Here is a 19,491-nt window from a genome sequence, read left to right as displayed (position 1 = left end):
CTAACCAAGGAGAACAGAAATGTGGGAACCAGAGGGAACCTGGTGTATTATATTGCCCTACAGCCTCTGCTAGGTAGAGCCTCCTCTAGGTACAGCCTCTGCTAGGTACAGCCTCCTCTAGGTACAGCCTCTGCTAGGTACAGCCTCCTCTAGGTACAGCCTCTGCTAGGTACTGCCTCCTCTAGGTACAGCCTCCTCTAGGTACTGCCTCCTCTAGGTACTGCCTCCTCTAGGTACTGCCTCCTCTAGGTACTGCCTCCTCTAGGTACTGTCTCCTCTAGGTACTGCCTCCTCTAGGTACTGCCTCCTCTAGGTACTGCCTCCTCTAGGTACAGCCTCCTCTAGGTACAGCCTCCTCTAGGTACAGCCTCCTCTAGGTACAGCCTCCTCTAGGTACAGCCTCCTCTAGGTACAGCCTCTGATAGGTACAGCCTCTGATAGGTACAGCCTCCTCTAGGTAAGCCTCTGCTAGGTAGAGCCTCTGATAGGTACAGCCTCCTCTAGGTAAGCCTCTGCTAGGTAGAGCCTCTCCCAGAACCAGCTGACTGTTGGCCACAGGGCCGTAGCGTGTGTTGTTAAAGGCAGGGTACAGCCCGCCGCAGGGGGCTCCCGTCCCACATGGATCCTCCCAGTGGCGTTTCTTAGGTGTGTAGGAATTCCAACCACGGATTCTCTCGTGTTACCGCAAACCCTGTGAACCCCCCTCCTCCCCGACCCAGTGGGCGAGGGGTGGGCTGGGACACCCCCCCTATTGTGTCAAACTAAGCCTGCAGACGGCGGGGGGGTGAAGCTGGGTCTAAGCCGCGGCTGATTGTCTCCGTCACCAGGTGGGTTTCACTGTAATCCCCCGTTGTTAATCCACTTCCTCCTCCTCCTCCGAGGGAGGGGCTTCAGACAGATAGCAGCCAGGGTGACGGCACCGCCGGTGAATCAGGCAGAGAGGGAGAGTGCAACATGTGTTTACCCATCGCCCCCCCGACACTCGGGAACCCGACCTCACCTCATGAGCATGGTGGGCCGGGGGAAAGGTGAACGGTAGAGGACGGGCGAGGTTGAAGAACGGGACGCACTGCATACATCTCTGCATCGCATACTGAAGCCTGATACAGAGGTCTGCATTCAGTATCATGGGAAATGGCTGGAGTTCTACTGGAAGTGACTTACAGCCAGCTCCGAATGCAGTCAGATGTAATAATCTATGGAGCACAGGCAAGGCGCTGCAGACTATCAAGGAATCACAGTCAAAAGCGATATTTTCTACCCCCATATGCTTGAGGAAAGGATGAAACCAATGTTGGAATGCTAACGTTCTTCTATTTCGTTTTATATATATATATATATATAGATGCCCATATAAATAGTTGATGTGCCGTTCTGTACCGGCCAGTGCAGAGAGACAGGAAGGTGGGTTTAAAGGAGAGAGGGAGTGAAGTGTGCACAGGACTGCAGGTGGGAATTGAACCTGCCGTCGCTACAGGGTGAGCGAGCTACGCAGCACCGCTCTGCACACAGGGTCACACTCTGCTGCCGTCTGGAACAGAGGCTGCCGCCGCTGACGTGAGCCTCAACGGGCGCGGCAGCAGGGGGGGGGGGGGGGGTGGGTAGCGTGTGTCGGGGGGTCTCACCTCGTTGATGGCCAGCTGCTCCCCGCCGCCCCCCCCGGGGTGTCCGAAGCGGTGGGCCGAGCCGCGGAAGTCCTCGTACAGCAGGTCCTCCTCGCTGCCCAGATCCTCCCCTAGACTCCCCTTCTCGGGACCCCCGTCCGGGACCACCACCGCTGGGAGGGGAGGGAGGGGGGAGGAGGGGAGGAGGGGAAGGAGGGGGAGAAGGAAGGAAGAGAGAAAGTAGATCAAGGCCCAATCCCATTTCTACCCCTTAACCCTTCAAAACAAGGGGGGGGGGTAAGGGGAAGGGGTATCACACAATGCAAAAAGGGCCGCAATCAACATGAACCCATCGAGTCCCATCTGAAGACTCTGAGGCAGATTATCAGCCTCAGATGAGGGTCGGGTGTTACATACTCGTAGGGTGGATAAATAGTGAGAGAGCACCAGAGAGAACCTGCAGGAGAGCCAACCGCACAACCCCACTTCGTCAAACCCATGAGCAAACCCAGTGACCCTCCCTGGTAACAACAAGAGAAAACTATCCCTGTGTGTTGACGCTCGATGGCTTTAATAATAGCCCTGCAAATAACATTTGCATACAAAAGACATAAATAAATATGAGCCTTGCCCCTTACTCGCAAAATGTGTCATCGCCTGCCATCACAGCCTTGTGGTGCTCGAATCAGCTTTAAGAGGCGGGGACATGAGCACGACATGCGTGTGTGTGTGTGTGTCATTATGTTCTATGAAGTCATCCAGAATGACAAACACACACACACACACACAAACACACACATGCGCACATACAAGCGCACACACACACACACACACACACATGCCATGCGCAGTCACAACGTTTATTCAATGCGTACTACTCTGAACGCTCCACAGGCTCTGAGTTCTGTTCACATGATGTCTTGTCTTTGTTGACGGGCATGGTGATCACATCTGCTGTCTGTGTCTTCTTGGATGGTGATAGTATTCCCCCACTATTCAAATGCTGAAACCACATTTGTTTCTGTGTACCAGAAACCTGCCAACAAAGGTTCATTGTATCATTATAAATCCCTTGTGCGTGATCTGCATTTATAGACTTTTTCTTATTGTTGCACAATATAATTAACTGTTTTGTTATTTTTTGCAAGTTGTAAAAAATATGATCTGGTTTTGTGAAAATGACTCACATGATTCACATCTGCGCAAAAAAATCATATTGATTCTGGTCACCTAGCAACAGACTGAGTACTGCTGCGCTGTGCTCATCTATATGGCCTCTCACACTCCAACAGCACCTGGCCCTGCCTTCACTCAACTAGCACATTGGTGGGCACTCGGAACAGATCAACAACACTCATAACACATAAACACACCCACACGCACATTAACACACACACACACGCCCATACACACACACACACACACACACACACACACACACACACACACACACACACACACAAGTAGTTGGTTCTCTCACTGTTTGTGTGCGTTGACAAAGGCTGATGAGCTGCAGTGTGTTGGTGCCTCTTCATGATACAGGCTAACACTAGTACAGGGGCTGAGGAGCGAGCCTTCTCCTCCTCACCAGGGGACACTGGAGCCCGTCCCCAGGGCTTTGGCCCCGGGACGGCGCCCTGCTGGTTCAGCTGGGCGCGCCCCTCTTTATTTGTCGTGGTTCTCTGACGTCTCTGTGCTCGTGTCTCGAGCAGCACACAAGGCCACCGCACGCACGGACACCCACCTCATCACCAAGGCGACCGGCGCCAACCGCAGCGGCGGGTAACGGCCTCATGGGGGCAGTGTAGGACGCGCTGAGCCATGCCAGCCCGATTACCATGCCATGTGTGTGTGTGTGTGTGTGTATATATATATATTTATAAACATATGTGTGCGTGTGATTATTTATATATATATATATATATATATATATATATATATATATATATATATATATATGTATATATATATACATATGTGTGTGTTTGTGTGTGTGTGTGTGTGTGTGTGTGTGTGTGTGTGTGTGTGTGCGTGTGCACGTGCGTGTGTGTAATGCCAGGCAATCAGGTATAAGGTGTGGAGTATAAAGCTGACCCAGATATCTTTCCAGTGTTGGTGTTTGTGTGTGTATGCATGTGAGTGTGGGTGTGGGTGTGCGTGTGTGCTGCCGTGTATGCGTGTGTTGCACAGATGAACAGCAAGCAGAACAACCCCCTTCACAACACGGTGGTCAACGTGGATAGCAACAGGCAGGAGCCCAGCCTTCACTCCCAGCCTCTGAGGTTCCTCATCATACACGCCGTGTTATCCATCTCATTTGGTCTGAGAAAACACTCACAAGAGATGGCAAAGGATTACTAGAGAGACGCCTGCTGTGTGAGTGTGAGTGTGTGCGTGTGCGTGTGTGTGGGTGCTTGTGCGTGTTTGTGTGCGTGTGTGTGTAATTGTGCCACAAGGGTGCAATTATAATAGAATAAAAAAATTATTCAGACACCGTTTCAATTTGGGTCTGTGTATGAGAAACAGAGTGAACTAGAGAGTGAACTAGAGAGAGAGAGAGGGAGAGAGAGAGATGGAGAAAGCGAGAGAGGGAGGGGAGAGAGAAGGGAGAGAGATAGAGAGACAGGGAGAAAGAGAGAGAAAGAGAAAGATATACTTATAATCTGTGTTAGTTTGTGAGGTTGGATAAGCTCCTGAGACCATCCAGATAATGAAGTTTGCGTTTCTCCTGAATATCAGTCTAGCCTTGGCTGGGCAGCCATTGATTTCCAGATATGGGCGCAGCCTGACGTTGCCCAGAAACTCCAGCCAATCGTATTTAATAACCGAGTGACCCTCTTGTTCTCTTTGCTTTTGCCGAATCCGTTTGGAAGTAAAGCAAAAAACATACTGTTCCCTGAGAAAAACCTTCCCAGGAGATTTCGTACAGTCCTCTAACATTATTATATTTAACGATTGAACTTCGGTTTCGATTAAAACGGTTGGTTTGCTCCATTAATTGCCACACTTTTCCTCAATGTTCTTTTTATTCGACAGACTGCGGTGCTTCAATCAATCATGCACTGAAGCCCCCCTCCCTTTACCCCCGATCGGTCGAGGCATTTTAATACTTGGAAGAGGCTTTGAAGGAGCTCGGGGCCATACTGACCGGCAAAGAGAAACAGAATGTGAACCCACAGGTCAGGATGGTCTCACTCTGGCTGGAGGCTGCTAGCAACATGTTCAATCATACCAGCTCCAGCCTAGGTGAGCTACGCCACCAGATCACATGTGATGGTACAATTAATACTTAGTGGCCAAAAAATGTGTGTGTGGGAGCATGCGTGTGTGTATGTGTGTGTGTGTGTAGTTGCCTGAATAAATCTGCTCATGTATGTGTGGGGTAAGAAGAGGAGTTCAAGCCTAAAAGCTGCCTCTTCATTATTTGTGTGTGTGTACCTGTGTGTGTGTGTGTGTGTGTGTGTGCGCGCTTCCCTTTGTGTGCGTGTGTGTGTATGGGGAAGATGGCGGATGCCCACAGGAGAGCAGAGCACCAGGAGAGAGGAGGCGCATTAATTCCCGGCATGTTCCATCTCTCCCTGACCAGAGACCCCGGGAATACAGGAGTGGAAGCAATGCCTGGGGATGGCGTGTACGTGTGCTGACAGTCACCACCGATAGATATGTGGTGGGGGGGGGGGGGGGGGTGGGGGGTGAAGCGTGGGTTGATTGTTTTCAGTTTAGGGGTACTATGCAGACCCAGCCACTGCCGATCTGGACAGGGCAGTGCAGAGAGACGGGAAGGCTAGGCTGAAGTAGACGGGGAGTGCAACGTGCACAGGACTGCAGGTGGGAGTTGAACCTGCCGCCGCTACACGGTGAGCGAGCCACACAGCAACGCTCTGCCACGCACGGTCACACCCTGCTGCCTGTCTGGAACAGAGGCTGCCGCCGCTGGCAGGCGCGACGCCGGCGGGGCTGTGTCGTGGTTCTCACCACAGCATTGCAGGATGAGGTGCAAGTACCGTTGGTAGGTGTCTTCTATCTCTCCGTCAAACCCTCACTTGTTTTAGAGTGTGTGCGTGTGTGTGGAGGAGTAATTGGTTCTTGCGTTACCATATTATATTCTGCAGCAGTGGGTCCATACCGCTAAGGTACACCGTGCTATCAGCCAGATTCAACGCACACACATTTCCAGCTCTAGGGAGTGATTAGAAAAAACACACACATTATTACAAGGATAATATATATACTTAGGGCAATATTTCACAAAGGGCAAAAAGTAGCTCTGCGTGATAATGCTAGGAGCTAGGGGCTAGGGGCTAGGAGCCAGGAGCTAGGGGCTAGGGGCTAGGAGCTAGTAGCAGTGGGCTGCCTGCCTTACAGCCAGGAACAAACTCCAGATTAACTGACCTTGCCTTTGTTATGGGCAGACAAGAGATAACTTGTGTGTTTCGTGGTGTGGGAGGACCCAGGGACTTGTGGCTGTGAGGCAACAGGGCTAACCACCGCACCACCAAACCATCCATACAGGTTCATTACAACCAGACAGGCAAGTGGATTATTTGTCTATTATGTATTGAAATGGAGCAGTAACAATACCTCAACGATAACGCACCCTAAAAAATAGAGCAAATCATATTGTCGGGATTATGTATCAAATCACAAGACACAGCTGGTCCTGCCTCAAGGCCGGCACACTGATTAGGAACTAAATCAACACCGTCTGAACCAATGTCACTAGACCTCATGATCCACTTCACTGTACTCATAACAGAATGCATACGACCCTACCTTAATAACTGTACACGCAGTGCAAAGTGCTGAGTTGTTAGAGAGTTGCGGGCAGTACTGTAGTCGTAGGCAGTGGTGAACTCAGGTCAACATGCTAAGTGGGAGTGTGAGAGCTGTACTCCAGCCTTTGTTGTTCATTCCATGGGGAAGGGGCTGACATTCATTCACTTTATTTGGGCACACAGTGTCCGTGAAGAGCCTCATCATCTCTCCCTCTGTCCCTCTCTCTCTCTCTCTCTCTCTCTCTCTCTCTCTCTCTCTCTCCCCCTCTCTCTCTCTCTCTCTCTCTCTCTCCCTCTCTCCCTCTCTCCCTCTCCCTCTCTCCCTCTCCCTCTCTCTCTCTCTCTCTCTCTCTCTCTCTCTCTCTCTCTCTCTCTCTCTCTCTCTCTCTCTCAGGTCAGGGTGCTCGCCCGCTGGGGTTGGCTGTCACTCTACTTAGGACTCACAAAGTGGAAAGCGTGGGGGACTGTGGGCTGGCTCGCACACGCACACACACACACACACACACACACACACACACACACACACACACACACACACACACACACACACACACACACGCACAGTGAGTCACACAATCCTCAACTCCCACAATCCCCCCCACCGTCCATAACATCCTCTCTGGGACCCCCGGAGAGAGGGGAAGAGGAACCTGTTTTTAATCTGAAGATTCCCCTCATGTCTCTGGAAGCCCTGTTGGTTCCGTGTTCAGACCACCAGCACCTGTGAGTCCACGCCCAACTGGGTCAACAACATCCATTCATTGTTTTCTCTTTTTGGGATGCATTCATTACTACAGGTTAATATTTTACGGGAGGATGACAAAACGAAAGCCAGCCATGCCTGCAGCCAATCTCAAACATAGACCATCATGAAACTAAGGTCCAACCTCTTGGACCTCTGCCTGCATTTGTACCGCAACCTCACGTAAACCTGTACACAAGGTGGAGAAGCCCCTGGGTTCTTGTCAGATCTTCTCATATGCGCATATCCCGCTTCGGAAACTTTGAAATCACCTACTACACAATTCTTGAGTTTAGCTGTGATTGGCAGTGTTGCAAAGCAGCAAAAACTGACAAATAGTTTTTGTCAGTCCTGACAAATACTCAATTGGCATCGACTGGCCTAAACCTCACGGACCGGTCTGGTCTTGGAACGTCTAGTCCTTATGGAACACGTGCCGAGGTCGTGACCTTAATCTGTCCTGGATTTATGAAGTCAAAACATCACAAAAATTGACAAAAATGGGAAACATTATTCGACGGCCCACTGGGAACAGGGGGTGTGAACATAGATTCCTGGTTGCAAATCGTCCCCATCCCCTCTGTATGGTTACCAAAGGAAGAGGGGGGGGGGGGAGGTCAACGAGGTCACTGCTGCACGTGGGACGAAGCACAAGAGGTGTCCATTTACACTCGGGCAAACGCTGCCTTCTCCTACACGACGCGGTCACATGCAGGAGAAGGTGGACGAACCCATGGGCGCCCAAGGTGGGCGAGGGACGAGGAGAATGCACTGAGGAAGGGGACACTGTGTCCGTCGGACGCATTCCTCACTCCGGGTTTCCAGTCACGTTGACGGCTGGGCGGACTGACCCAGTTGTGTGCTGGTCTGTGACTGGGAGGGAGGGGTGGAGGGGCTAGGGGGGACAAAGACTATCCCATTTCCTCCTCCCAAAAAAGACGGTAGACGCATTTAAATGCACGAAGCCTGTGGTTATAGCCACCGTTTACTGCGGTGTTGGTGGCAGAGCTCCTATAGCACAGTCCTACTGTCTGACAATACTCCTGTCGCATAATGTTTAATGGTATTTCTAAATCCAATCACAGCATAAACCCCTTGAGATGTGGCATATTGTTTTCAAGGGGGTCCTCAGGCACAAAACATGGAAGTCAACAGACATTTACACAACGTCAATACACACAGCCACCCGCTGACGGCACAGTCAACCATACAACTCCTAGAGTACGATACTACTAGAGTACAATAATACTAGAGTACAATAATACTAGAGTACAATAATACTAGGGTATATTAGTACTAGAGTATATTACTACTAGAGTACAATACTACTAGAATTCAATACTACGAGTACAATGCGCCTATAGTACAATACTCCTAGAGTACACTCGTATCCTATACTCCTACACCACAATACTCTAATTGTAGGATACTTCTTTATGCCAATGCTCCTATAGTAAAGTACTCCTACAGTACAATGCTCTCAGAATAGCAGGGTAGGCCCAGCGGGGGGGCCTTACGCACAGAGCCAAGATGTGAGCCCCCCTACGTAGATTGTCGTTATGTTTCCACGCATCCACTGCATCCAACAGATACGCATTCACAAAGTGTTCACAGAGCGTGACATGTTGTCATCTGCATGATTTGTATGTAAAACGTCTCACATTCCACTGAACCACATGAACCCATTACGACTGAAGAACTCCAACCCTTAATATCTATTACAAATTCATGCATTTGGTAATGTGTATAATCTCCCAGACAGTCTGGGAGTCCAACTGGCATAATGCTGGGATAATATTGCACGCTTTTCACATCAGATTCTAACTAATTTGATGTTATCTGCTGCCCTGAGGGCGGATCAGAAACTACAGGGGTGTCTCAATTCTAAATAAGATAAGATCAAACAATTTTTATTTAATCCAACAGCATTGTCCAAAAGAGGCAAGCACACAACGCAAAAAGCATTAGAAAAAATAAAGATATATATATATATAAAAAAAGTATGAGAAGATAGATTAATCAACAGACGGTTGAGTCAACATTATTACACATATGGAATATTAATATTGCACAGTTGAGTATGTATTGATATTGCGCCTGAATGAGTCACTTTCAGTTTGCGTGGTCTATAGGGAGCAGTGGTTGCAAAGTCTGACAGCAGGTAGGAGTGACCGAGTGCATCTCCTCTTCAAACCCTGCAGAGGCAGGTGGCTGTCACTAAAGGAGTGGCCCCGGTGCTGTCACAGTGTCACGCAGCGCCTGGGACCTGTTCTCCATCAGGGCTGACAGCTACACCATCATTCTCCTCTCTGCCACCACCTCCCTTGGGTTGAGGACGAGATCTCCGCAGAAAGCTCTTAATATGAATCGCGTTGGTATTGTCACTCCACCTCACTTTATTATTCAGGTGAACACCTATGTGCTAGACACATTTCACCATCTCAGTGTCCACCACAAGCTCTTTGGTTTCCCCTGCATTGAGCTGCAGTTCTGTTGGCACCAATCCACAAAGCCCGTGGTCAGTTCTCTCAGTAATCCCCCTGTCCCCATCTGTTAGCCGAGCTGTGTGTGAATTCTGCAGCGTAGACGGTGAGGAGCAAGGAGCCCCTGGACAGTTGCCTGCTGCAGACAACCACGTCAGACTCCCAGTCCCGTACCCTCACATACTGTGGTCGGGTGCCTAGGTAGGGCCAGGACCCATGCTGCTCCAACCCTCTCCCCCAGAGGCGTGAGCAGTGTGGTACTGAAGGCACAGGGAAGATCTAAGACCATGATTCTCCCAGTGCTGCCGGCCCTTCTCCAGGTGAGAGAGGGATCCAGGCAGGAAATTGGATGACATCGTCCACCGCCAGGCCAGGTTGGTGGGCTCACTGTAGCGATGGTCCATTGACAGGCTCCCCAAGGATCGGATGTGGTCAGGGACCGGCCTCTACTGGGTGTTCAGCCTGCAGCTGCTGGGGTCCATGGGGTGGGGGGTCCTTGGTACTGTTACCATGAAGGATGCTCTCCACAGCTGTGGCACCCCCACCCAGCAGCCTCAGGCTCAGGTGGAAGATGTGCAGGGCAGGTCAAGCCAACTGGAGCCCCAGCATTCCTCGTCTGAGCCTCTGTTATCCTCTTCCTCTTCCCTCCTTTACATCTTAGTGTGCAGTGAACGGATGAGTACCTCACAGTTATACCGTAATTACGGAGCAATATGTACAACTGGAATAGCTGACCTCATGTATGGGGGAGCAACTAGCAATTATTTTAACAGCAAATTAATCCAGTTATTCTTTTTGCAGTTAATCAATTAATCATTTAGTCCATGCAATGTCATAAATAATAGCAAATGCCCCCAGAGTTACCGGAGTCCAACGGGTCCAAATGTGCTTGCTTTGTCCGGCAAACAGCAAAGAAAAAATAAATAATAACATTGCGCCATTGATGCAGAGTTCTGTGTTTGTCCTAAAATACATTAGAACGATCACAGAGCAATCATTGCTTTCGTCAGCAGAGTCTCTCCTCACAGTTAATTTTAAAATTAATTGTTCCTTTCCAAAATAACATCTGCGTTGCGTCTGACAAAGGAGGTCAACAAACTGGTGGCAGCTCCCTTATACCGCCAGCCTCTGACACTAACCTAGCACATTGCTGTTGACGCTGTAGGCTGAAGACCTGCAGGACCAAGCCGCTATCATTGAGGCCCCGGTGGTATCCAGACATTTGTCACGTTGCCAAAATCAAAGAAATACATAGGGCTGCAGCTGGAAGACCTTTTCGGTATTCTGGGCACGTTCCACCGGGTCCAGAACCATTCACAGGATGCTTGAATTAATGATGAGGTCATACGGTCCAAAGATTCAACACACACACACATGCACACACATACACACATGCACACGCACTTACACTTACACATACACATACACTTAGACATACACTTGAACTTACACTTACACATGCATACTCTCACATCCACATCCACACAAGCATGCGCACATCCACAAACACACACAGACACACACACACACATACACACACACACACGTGAACGCTTGGTTCTCCTCCGTGAAGTACGACCTTTCATTGATCTTTGGCTGATTGGGACACTAGCCGCCTGGGGTTCCAGGGTTGAATCCACCATGTTGGGAGATTAGAGGAGGAAACCAATGTACAAATACAGCTTCCCCAGGGTGGAGGAGGGCAATAGAAATACAGATTACAACTTCCTGTCCAACTGAAGCCCCGTTTAGTGGGAGGGGTTTAATCACGGCAAGACAAGCACTCAAGCTGACAAAATGATGGGACCTAAGAGGTGTGGAAATACGTTTGGGCATGGTTGTTAGGCTGCCACTTAACCGTGGATACCTCCAGACAAAAGAGATGAGCAAGACATGCTGTCACACATGTAAGTCCTTGGCCATGTTCCACACAAGGTCAGGACACACCATACACACAGACACACACACCCTTTCTTACTGGGCTGGGCTGGGGATGGGAAAGGTAAGGGTGTATTTCCTGGAGCAGGTGCGGACCGACTATGGTGCTGTCTGAGCGAGCGCGCCAGCGAGTCAGAGCCCCGTCTCATTGTCATTCCAAGCAGACTGGTAACAAATGGTTTGAAAAAGAACAAAATGAAACCATGTTTAACCACAACAAGCCACAGTGGCCTAGGGGGGGGGGGGGGGGGGAGCAGTGTGGGTGAGAGTGCCGCGTGTCTATCATGCATTGGTTTACATGCCTTTGGGTTTTGTGTGTGTTTGGGTAACAATGTGTCCCCGGAGACCAGTCCATGGCCACCCTTGGGTGCAACGTGGGCTAACACTCCTACCTGCTGACTGTCAACTGACTGCCGTGCAGAACAGCAGTCAAGGAAAGGGGTTATTTTGGACCTGCTCAGGGCGATGTGAACATGTGTGTGTGTGTGTGTGTGTGTGTGTGTGTGTGTGTGTGTGTGTGTGTGTGTGTGTGTGTGTTCGGTAAATAAAAGATTGGCATTGTTCACACGAATGGTTGTGCCAGAACCTTTTCTGTAATGTTATAACATCTTATGCAGGGAAATTGGCTGAACATATTTGCCGGCATTTTGTTACCGGCTCCCATTCACACACACCGTTAAATAATCGGCACAGGAGAGAAAAAAAAGACACACAGAAATCTTCACTAAAGAAGTTTGTTACCTTGACATTTGAAAGGATGTACACAAACATTTTGTACTCAGCTAAAATATAAGTTGTCAAAGCTAGTATCATAGCTAAGTACAAAATATGACCTTATTTAATATCATTCTGATGATATAGCACCAGAGAATGATAGTGCTAATGAAAACCTGCTAACCCAGTCCAGGGGGCAAGGGGACAGCGCCAGTACGAGAGGTTCAATTAATCTCTCCACCAATAGCCGTAGTACCAGTCATAGTATCATGACCGATCTAGCAAGATCAGACTATTTCAAGAATAAAGCTTCCATCAGTGAAGGCTGCCTGGGTCTGAGCTTTCCACAGGACTCTTGGTCTGTGTTGTAGTTGAAATACCGGACCTCTGACATAAAGGCAGTTTGCATAAACAGGGAGGCACAGCTTAAGAGGAATGCTCTCCCCATGTACTCTCTGGAGACTCTGCTATGAGGTCTGCTATGGGCAGACATATGGTGGAAGTGTTACCGCTCTAGACTTGGAACTTGGATGAGGACACACATGGCCACTGAATACATTTTTCGTTTAGTTAAAAACATTTATCCAAAAGTAATGAATCTATTTCTGGAGAGAGCCTTCTTCTCTCCGTTTCATGTTCCAACCCCTTATCTTGTCCATTAATATATCCATTAATATATGTGTGGTCGAGTGTGCGTGCGTGTGTGTGTGTGTGTGTGTGTGTGGGGGGGGGGGTTGGCTTTGGTTAGGCAGTTTGAATTCAAACTCTCCTCTTAGATTCTCAAGCATTACCCAAAAAGCATTGCAACAGCGTTGCAACGCATCTACCAAAGGTCAGAGGGATGATAACAGGGAAGAAAAAAACAGAGAGTTGTAATCATTCGATATATTCGTCCCAGGAGAGAAAAGACGAGGGTTAAAGCGGCGGCTCAGGATACTGTCAATTCTGCCAAGAAAACGCTGACAACAGAGCCCCCCGCTCCGTCCTCACACACAGCGCTCCTGCAGTGGCACGCCAAGACAGCGCACTTGGCCGGGCTCCCGTCGGCCTGTCTTTATTAACGTTTCACCAAAACCCGTGAGCTCATTTCTCACAGCGCGGCACGGCGAAAAAACATAGAGACACGACACCACAACGCTTTTCAACACGGCAAGTGGCATTAAATGGCCCACAACGTAGTCACCCCCGCTTATGCTACGATTAATAAAAAACGACGACAGTGTTGTGGACGTGGTGGCGCTGCTAAGTGGCTTCAGAGCGCCTCAGGATGAGTGCAATGTGCGAAGCGCAAGGGGTTGGGAGTTTCCGCACACGGTGAACTCCTACCTGAGGAGAGGGGTATGAAGGAGTAGAGGGGAGCGGGGGGTTCAAATGGGTTCTTCCTGCTCGGGTTAACACAGTGCTCAGATACTCACTATATTTGACTTGCTAATACCGCAGCTCACAGGCAGGAACGGAAACCCACCACAGAACCGTTTGGAGCACATTCGGAACAAATCCCAACAGTTAAACATTACGTAGCTTGTACGTTTCCTGTTTACTTAATTAGCTATATTGGATTGTGCCTGTGTGTTTGTGTGTATGCTAAAAGTAAGCTAAATTCCTCAGACACCACATCACACCAGCAAGGAATAACATAGAGTGGGTTTGTGTTTTGTTCAATCTTCCTCTCAGGATTACTCTTCTTCATCTGACTGAAGTGTTGAAGAGGAGGTTCACCAAAACCTTTGAGTCCCAGGCTGCTCATGGGCTGCCTCGGTCTTTGTCTCAACCACAACACCAACACCAACAAAGAAGAGAGGGAAAGCTTTGAAACCACTACAACTGCAGGTTACACACCAGTACACTGGCAGCCAGAGTGCTGTGGGGGAGGAAAGACATTTTACTTGAATTATCTCCCTTCCGTTCCTGGCAGCAGGATAAACATCTGTGTGTGTGTGTGTGTGTGTGTGTGTGTGTGTGTGTGTGTGTGTGTGTGTGTGTGTGTGTGTGTGTGTGTGTGTGTGTGTGTGTGTGTGTGTGTGTGTGTGTGTGTGCGTGGGTGTGTGCCTGTTCAAGCATTAGTAAAGATAAGACCAACAAGTGATGCTTCCCAGATTTGAAGGCATACCTTTTCTGTGGAAAAGTGGTGAAAAACAACAACACACACACACATACACCCGGTCTCTCTCTCATACCCTACCCTATCTTCATAAACCCCATTTTCCATCGCTCTCTCTCTGCGTCTCTGTGTCTCACACACAGCAGCGTGTGTGTCGACTACGGGGAGGACACAGATGCTGGGCCTCTAGGGAGGGAGTGCTCCCTGTGGGAGGTGTCTATTAAAGCTCTTATAAATAGAACGCTGGGACCAGAGAACCAGCTAGGGAGTGAATCCTGTCCCCTGGTTCTCCTTAATACCGATGTGAACATGAACCCACAATACCATTCATACCATCTTCCTTCTCCTCCGGCGCTCCCACTGCTCCTCCTGCTTCTCCTCCTGTGCCCACTCCTCAAACTGCTCCTGGGAATCGTTCTCCTTATACTCATTCTGCTCCTATTGCTCCCATTTCTACTGCGCCCACTTCTCAAACAGCTCCTATGACTCCATGGACTCCCTATCTGTCTCCTCCTACTCTGACTGCTCCTTAAGAACATTCCATACTCAGGGAGGGTAGTGCGTGTGTGATCTCTGAATGAGATAGGTCATGAGTTTTATCGTGTGTCCGATCGGGCGTAACGCAACATCCATTCTTACACGTCCTATTAGCAGTGTACGCCAGTTAACAGCCCCCCGGGAGAGAGGAGGATAACAACATGACAATAAGTACCGGAACAATCACACTTTGTTGTGGCCACTTAACCCGCGTAGGTCCACCTGAAGTATATATATTTGATACATAATATATGATTTGATATATGATACAGCTACCGCTGACGCATGGGCATGTCAAGAGAGCATGCTACCTGAGTGAGGCTAACTTTACGCATAGTGTTACACATACATGTGTCTCTACCTACTACCGTTACGCAGGTGATATGCAGAGATGCATGTTTCAGGCTCTACAACACACAAACGCACTCAGGGGAAACAATGAAAAGGTTGTAGCCTAGTTTCCTGAGGACAGTGATTGATATTTTGGGGGGAAAACCAAACACACACACATACACACACAAGATCCTTAAAGAGGACGCGGCTGGGCTCTCCACAGCGAAGGACAGTAGGAGAGAGTCATGCAGATAGAGACAGAGAAGAGAGAGAGAGAGAGAGAGAGAGAGAGAGAGAGAGAGAGAGAGAGAGAGAGAGAGAGAGAGAGAGAGAGAGAGAGAGAGAGAGAGAGAGAGAGAGAGATAGATAGATAGATAGTGCTGTGGTACAGCAGGAGATGAGGAAGGGTACAACTCATGCCCATTTAGTTCCTCGCTGAGAGAGAGAGATCGAGAGAGAGAGAGAGAGAGAGAGAGAGAGAGAGAGAGAGAGAGAGAGAGAGAGAGAGAGAGAGAGAGAGAGAGAGGGAGAAGAGAGCGAGCGAAGGGGTCCTATTTGATGGAATAGGACGTTAGCAGGGATTGCTCAGCAGTGCTTTCTTTCCCGCTCCCTCTGCCTTGGAGCTAAGAGCCTTGAATGAGCAGCACTAAGGGAGGCACGCGATCGACCACGGGCATGTTTAAACTCATGGACACTCCAAGGAAAAGATGCATAAAAGAGATGGAGGGAGGGAGGGAGAGAGAGAGAGAGAGAGAGAGAGAGAGAGAGAGAGAGAGAGAGAGAGAGAGAGAGAGAGAGAGAGAGAGAGAGAGAGAGAGAGAGAGAGAGAGAGAGAGAGAGAGAGAGAGAGAGAGAGAGAGAGAGAGAGTGAGAAAGGCAGACTGAGTGTGAAAGCATCATCCCAGATGACAGTTGTATTTGGTGTTTCTCTGCATTCCCATTGTGGCTGGTCAAACCCTCCTCCCACTCTCTCCTCATGCAAACGTGTAATTTCCTTGTCATCCACCTTAGCACAGGGTTCTTTCAGAGCCATGGGTTTCGGGATGAAACTTAGGAGTGGAGGGGGAGGAGGGGGCAGGAGGAGGAAGAGAGGAACACAAACAGGGAGAAGGAAATAAAAATGAATGGAGAGAAGGTACTCAGTGATAGAATTAATGGTGCATATTGGGAAGACGGAAATTATTTCTTACTGGCTGATGATATAAAGAAAAGAACGGTAAAATCAGCTTGTGTGGCAATAATTCTTAAACTAGATGATTCTTAGGAGTTATTTTAGAATAGGGTAGTTTCACCTAAAAGGAGTAAATTAACAATACTTTGCAATGGGGTTACATTTATTCAACAAACCCATTTGTATCAATAGACTGGCTGTGACACTGGCTGGGACAAGATAATGATATCAGCTCAATGCAAAAAAAGGCCACCAAGAGTCTTAGAGAATTAAAGAATATCTGTGAAGAGGAGCGGGCCCACATTCCTCATCTTGACAATAAGCCCTCGCCTGGAATGCAGCGATTGCCTTCAAATATTATTATCATTGCATAATAACATGGGATGTTTCATAAAATATACTGGTTCCTGCAGGCTTTATCTCACACTCAACGACATCCAGTGTGAGGGATATGAAATAACAGATGAAATCAGGACTGGCAGACGTTCCCTGTCATGGCATACACATTGCTCTTCAGTACCATGGGTCGCACTTATGGTGCATTACCCATGTCGTCATCCCAAAGATTCCTCTTTCTGAGCCTGAACGCAAGCTGTGAAATTGAGCTTAACACCAATGAGAGAGTGTAAACTTCCGCAGCCCCACTCTGGCGTGGTGCCTCGACACGTGGGGAATGATGTGGACGCGCTCCACCGGAGGTGTGGAGATATGAAACAACACGTCGTCCACTTATCCCTAGAGCGGTGGAGGAGAGCTTGTTTCTATGTTCTCACAGTGCCGGCGCCGCCTTACGTCTTTGGTTTCCACATGTAGTCCCTTTTGAATGCATGAAAAATGAATAACGCAATTATATCCAGACAACTTGTTGAATAATGAATGGGGTTTGCTTGAAGCAGGCGGGCTGGACCACATTTTAAAACCAAATAAGCGATGACTAGAACGGGGGGGGAGGTGTTTCCTGTTGTATCAAAGCATCCGACTTGAGTTCTGGGGGCTTCTCTGTCAGGGGAACACAGGATACAACTATTAACACACCGTCCAATGAGAGGAGAGGAGAGAGGAGGGGAGAGGAGAGGGGAGGGGAAAGGAGAGGAGAGGAGAGAGGAGGGGAGAGGAGAGAGGAGGGGAGGGAAGAGGTTAAGAGAGGAGGGAAGAGGAGAGGAGAGGGGAGAGGAGGAGAGGAGAGGGGAGGAAAGAGGAGAGGGGAGGGGAAAGGAGAGGAGAGGAGAGGAGAGGAGAGAGGAGGGGAGAGGAGAGAGGAGGGGAGGGAAGAGGTGAGGAGGGGAGGGAAGAGGAGAGGAGACGGAAGAAGAGAGGAGACGGAAGAAGAGAGGAGAAAGGAGAAGCAATAACTCTCCATTTTCTCCAAGATACCATTAATGAAAAATAAGACAAAGAGAGGGAGGGACGGTAAAAGCACAAACAGATCTAATGTGATAAAAACACAAGACTACAAGGGAAACTGAGCCATTGTGTCCTCTCCCGAACAGGTGTGGCGCTGGGTTCTCTGTGAAGATGAGCACAAGCTATTGGCAGGCATCAACATGTAACTGTACCGACGCCCCCCTCCATTACCAGCTGTGTCTCAATCTCGGTTTCTCTCCCTCGCTCTCTCTCCTTTGTAAAGCTGTCAATAGGGAAGACCAGGAGGACAATGATTGAGCTAAGGGGGTCGTGCAATACTAGCAGCCCTCCTCCTGATGAAGCGAACCCTTTGAAGCGCTCTCACATTTCTCTACAACCTCGCTCTGTTGACTAGCTCACTCACATTACAACCACCGTTTTTGGGATTGAAATAGAAGTTACTGTATGAGCCAGATCGAATCAACCTAAAATAAAATCTCTCTGTCTGTGAGGCTAACAAAGAGGTGCACACACTTACAAACACACACACACACACACACACACACACACACACACACACACATGCACACAGTAACACACACACACACGCAATGCATACGCACATCCACTTACATGCACCCAACCACACACAAACCAAAAAACGCATTGAACACGCACATGCACACACACACACACACACACACACACACACACACACACACACACACACACACACACACACACACACACACACACACACACACACACACACACACAACACACACTTCCCTAGGAGCTAGTGTTGCCTGACAATTCCAACTTTTGTCCTGCTCCGTCTCTTTCATCAGTGACAGGTAAAAAGAAAATGTCAGGACAGAGACGGATGGAAAGATATGAGGGAGAGAGAGATCCAGAGATGGGAGTATAGGCAGGCTGAGAGGGATTGACTGCTGTAAGACAATAAGAGAGGGAGAGAGAGGGAGAGAGAGAGAGAGAGAGAGAGAGAGAGAGAGAGAGAGAGAGAGAGAGAGAGAGAGAGAGAGAGAGAGAGAGAGAGAGAGAGAGAGAGAGAGAGAGAGAGAGAGAGAGAGAGAGAGAGAGAGAGAGAGAGAGAGAGAGAGAGAGAGAGAGAGAGAGAGAGAGAGAGAGAGAGAGAGAGAAGCTCTTTCCGCGCCGGTTCTTTCCAGGAAGCCTGCCTGCGGTGAGGTGGGGGGAAATGGAGACGGGGGGGGGGGGGGGAGGGATTGGAGTGGCTCGCGGTGCCATCAGAGTAGATCTATTTAAGGAGAAAGAATTTGAACGAAACGACTGCAAGTGACAGGGAGGAGACAAGCCCCCCCCCCCCCCCCCCACACACACACACACACACGCACACACACACCACTGATCTTTCTCATCTCCTCGTAGACAAAGGAAAAGTATTTTAGCTGCCCTCATGAAAGGAAATAACCAAAACGCTTGGGTGTTGCCAAGGCAGAGGCAGGGAGATCGACTTTTGTTGTGAAAAGTTTCAAAGTTGTGTCCAACACATCACATTGAGGAAGGTGTTACTGTTATGGGCCTCAGTGTTTGGACTGGGTGGTCAGAAAGAAGTCAGTGGGTTCACATTAGTCATTCCCCTTGGTCCCCCAGTAGGGTCCCATTTCTACCCCTTACCCCTTCCCCTTACCCCTCCCCTTGTTTTGAAGGGGTAAGGGGTAAGGGGAAGGGGAAGGGGGAAGGGGAAGGGGGAAGGGGGAGAAATTAGAT

The 19,491-nt window shown here is 49.2% G+C and overlaps 1 protein-coding gene across 4 annotated transcripts in view; it reads right to left on the bottom strand.

Annotated features, from left to right (window-relative positions):
* arhgef4 (Rho guanine nucleotide exchange factor (GEF) 4) overlaps window positions 1–19,491 on the bottom strand; it is a 94,502-nt gene that overhangs the window by 16,143 nt on the left and 58,868 nt on the right. For all 4 annotated transcript variants that reach the window (XM_030348982.1, XM_030348984.1, XM_030348983.1 and 1 more), the window contains one exon: window positions 1,626–1,777. In XM_030348982.1, the coding sequence (XP_030204842.1) occupies window positions 1,626–1,777 (152 nt within the window). The remainder of the gene's footprint in view (window positions 1–1,625; window positions 1,778–19,491) is intronic.

Source organism: Gadus morhua, chromosome 23 (assembly GCF_902167405.1).
Source record: "Gadus morhua chromosome 23, gadMor3.0, whole genome shotgun sequence".
Lineage (NCBI taxonomy): Eukaryota > Metazoa > Chordata > Actinopteri > Gadiformes > Gadidae > Gadus > Gadus morhua.
The sequence above is the reverse complement of the archived record's forward strand: the minus strand, read 5'-3'. Positions and strand labels throughout refer to the sequence as shown.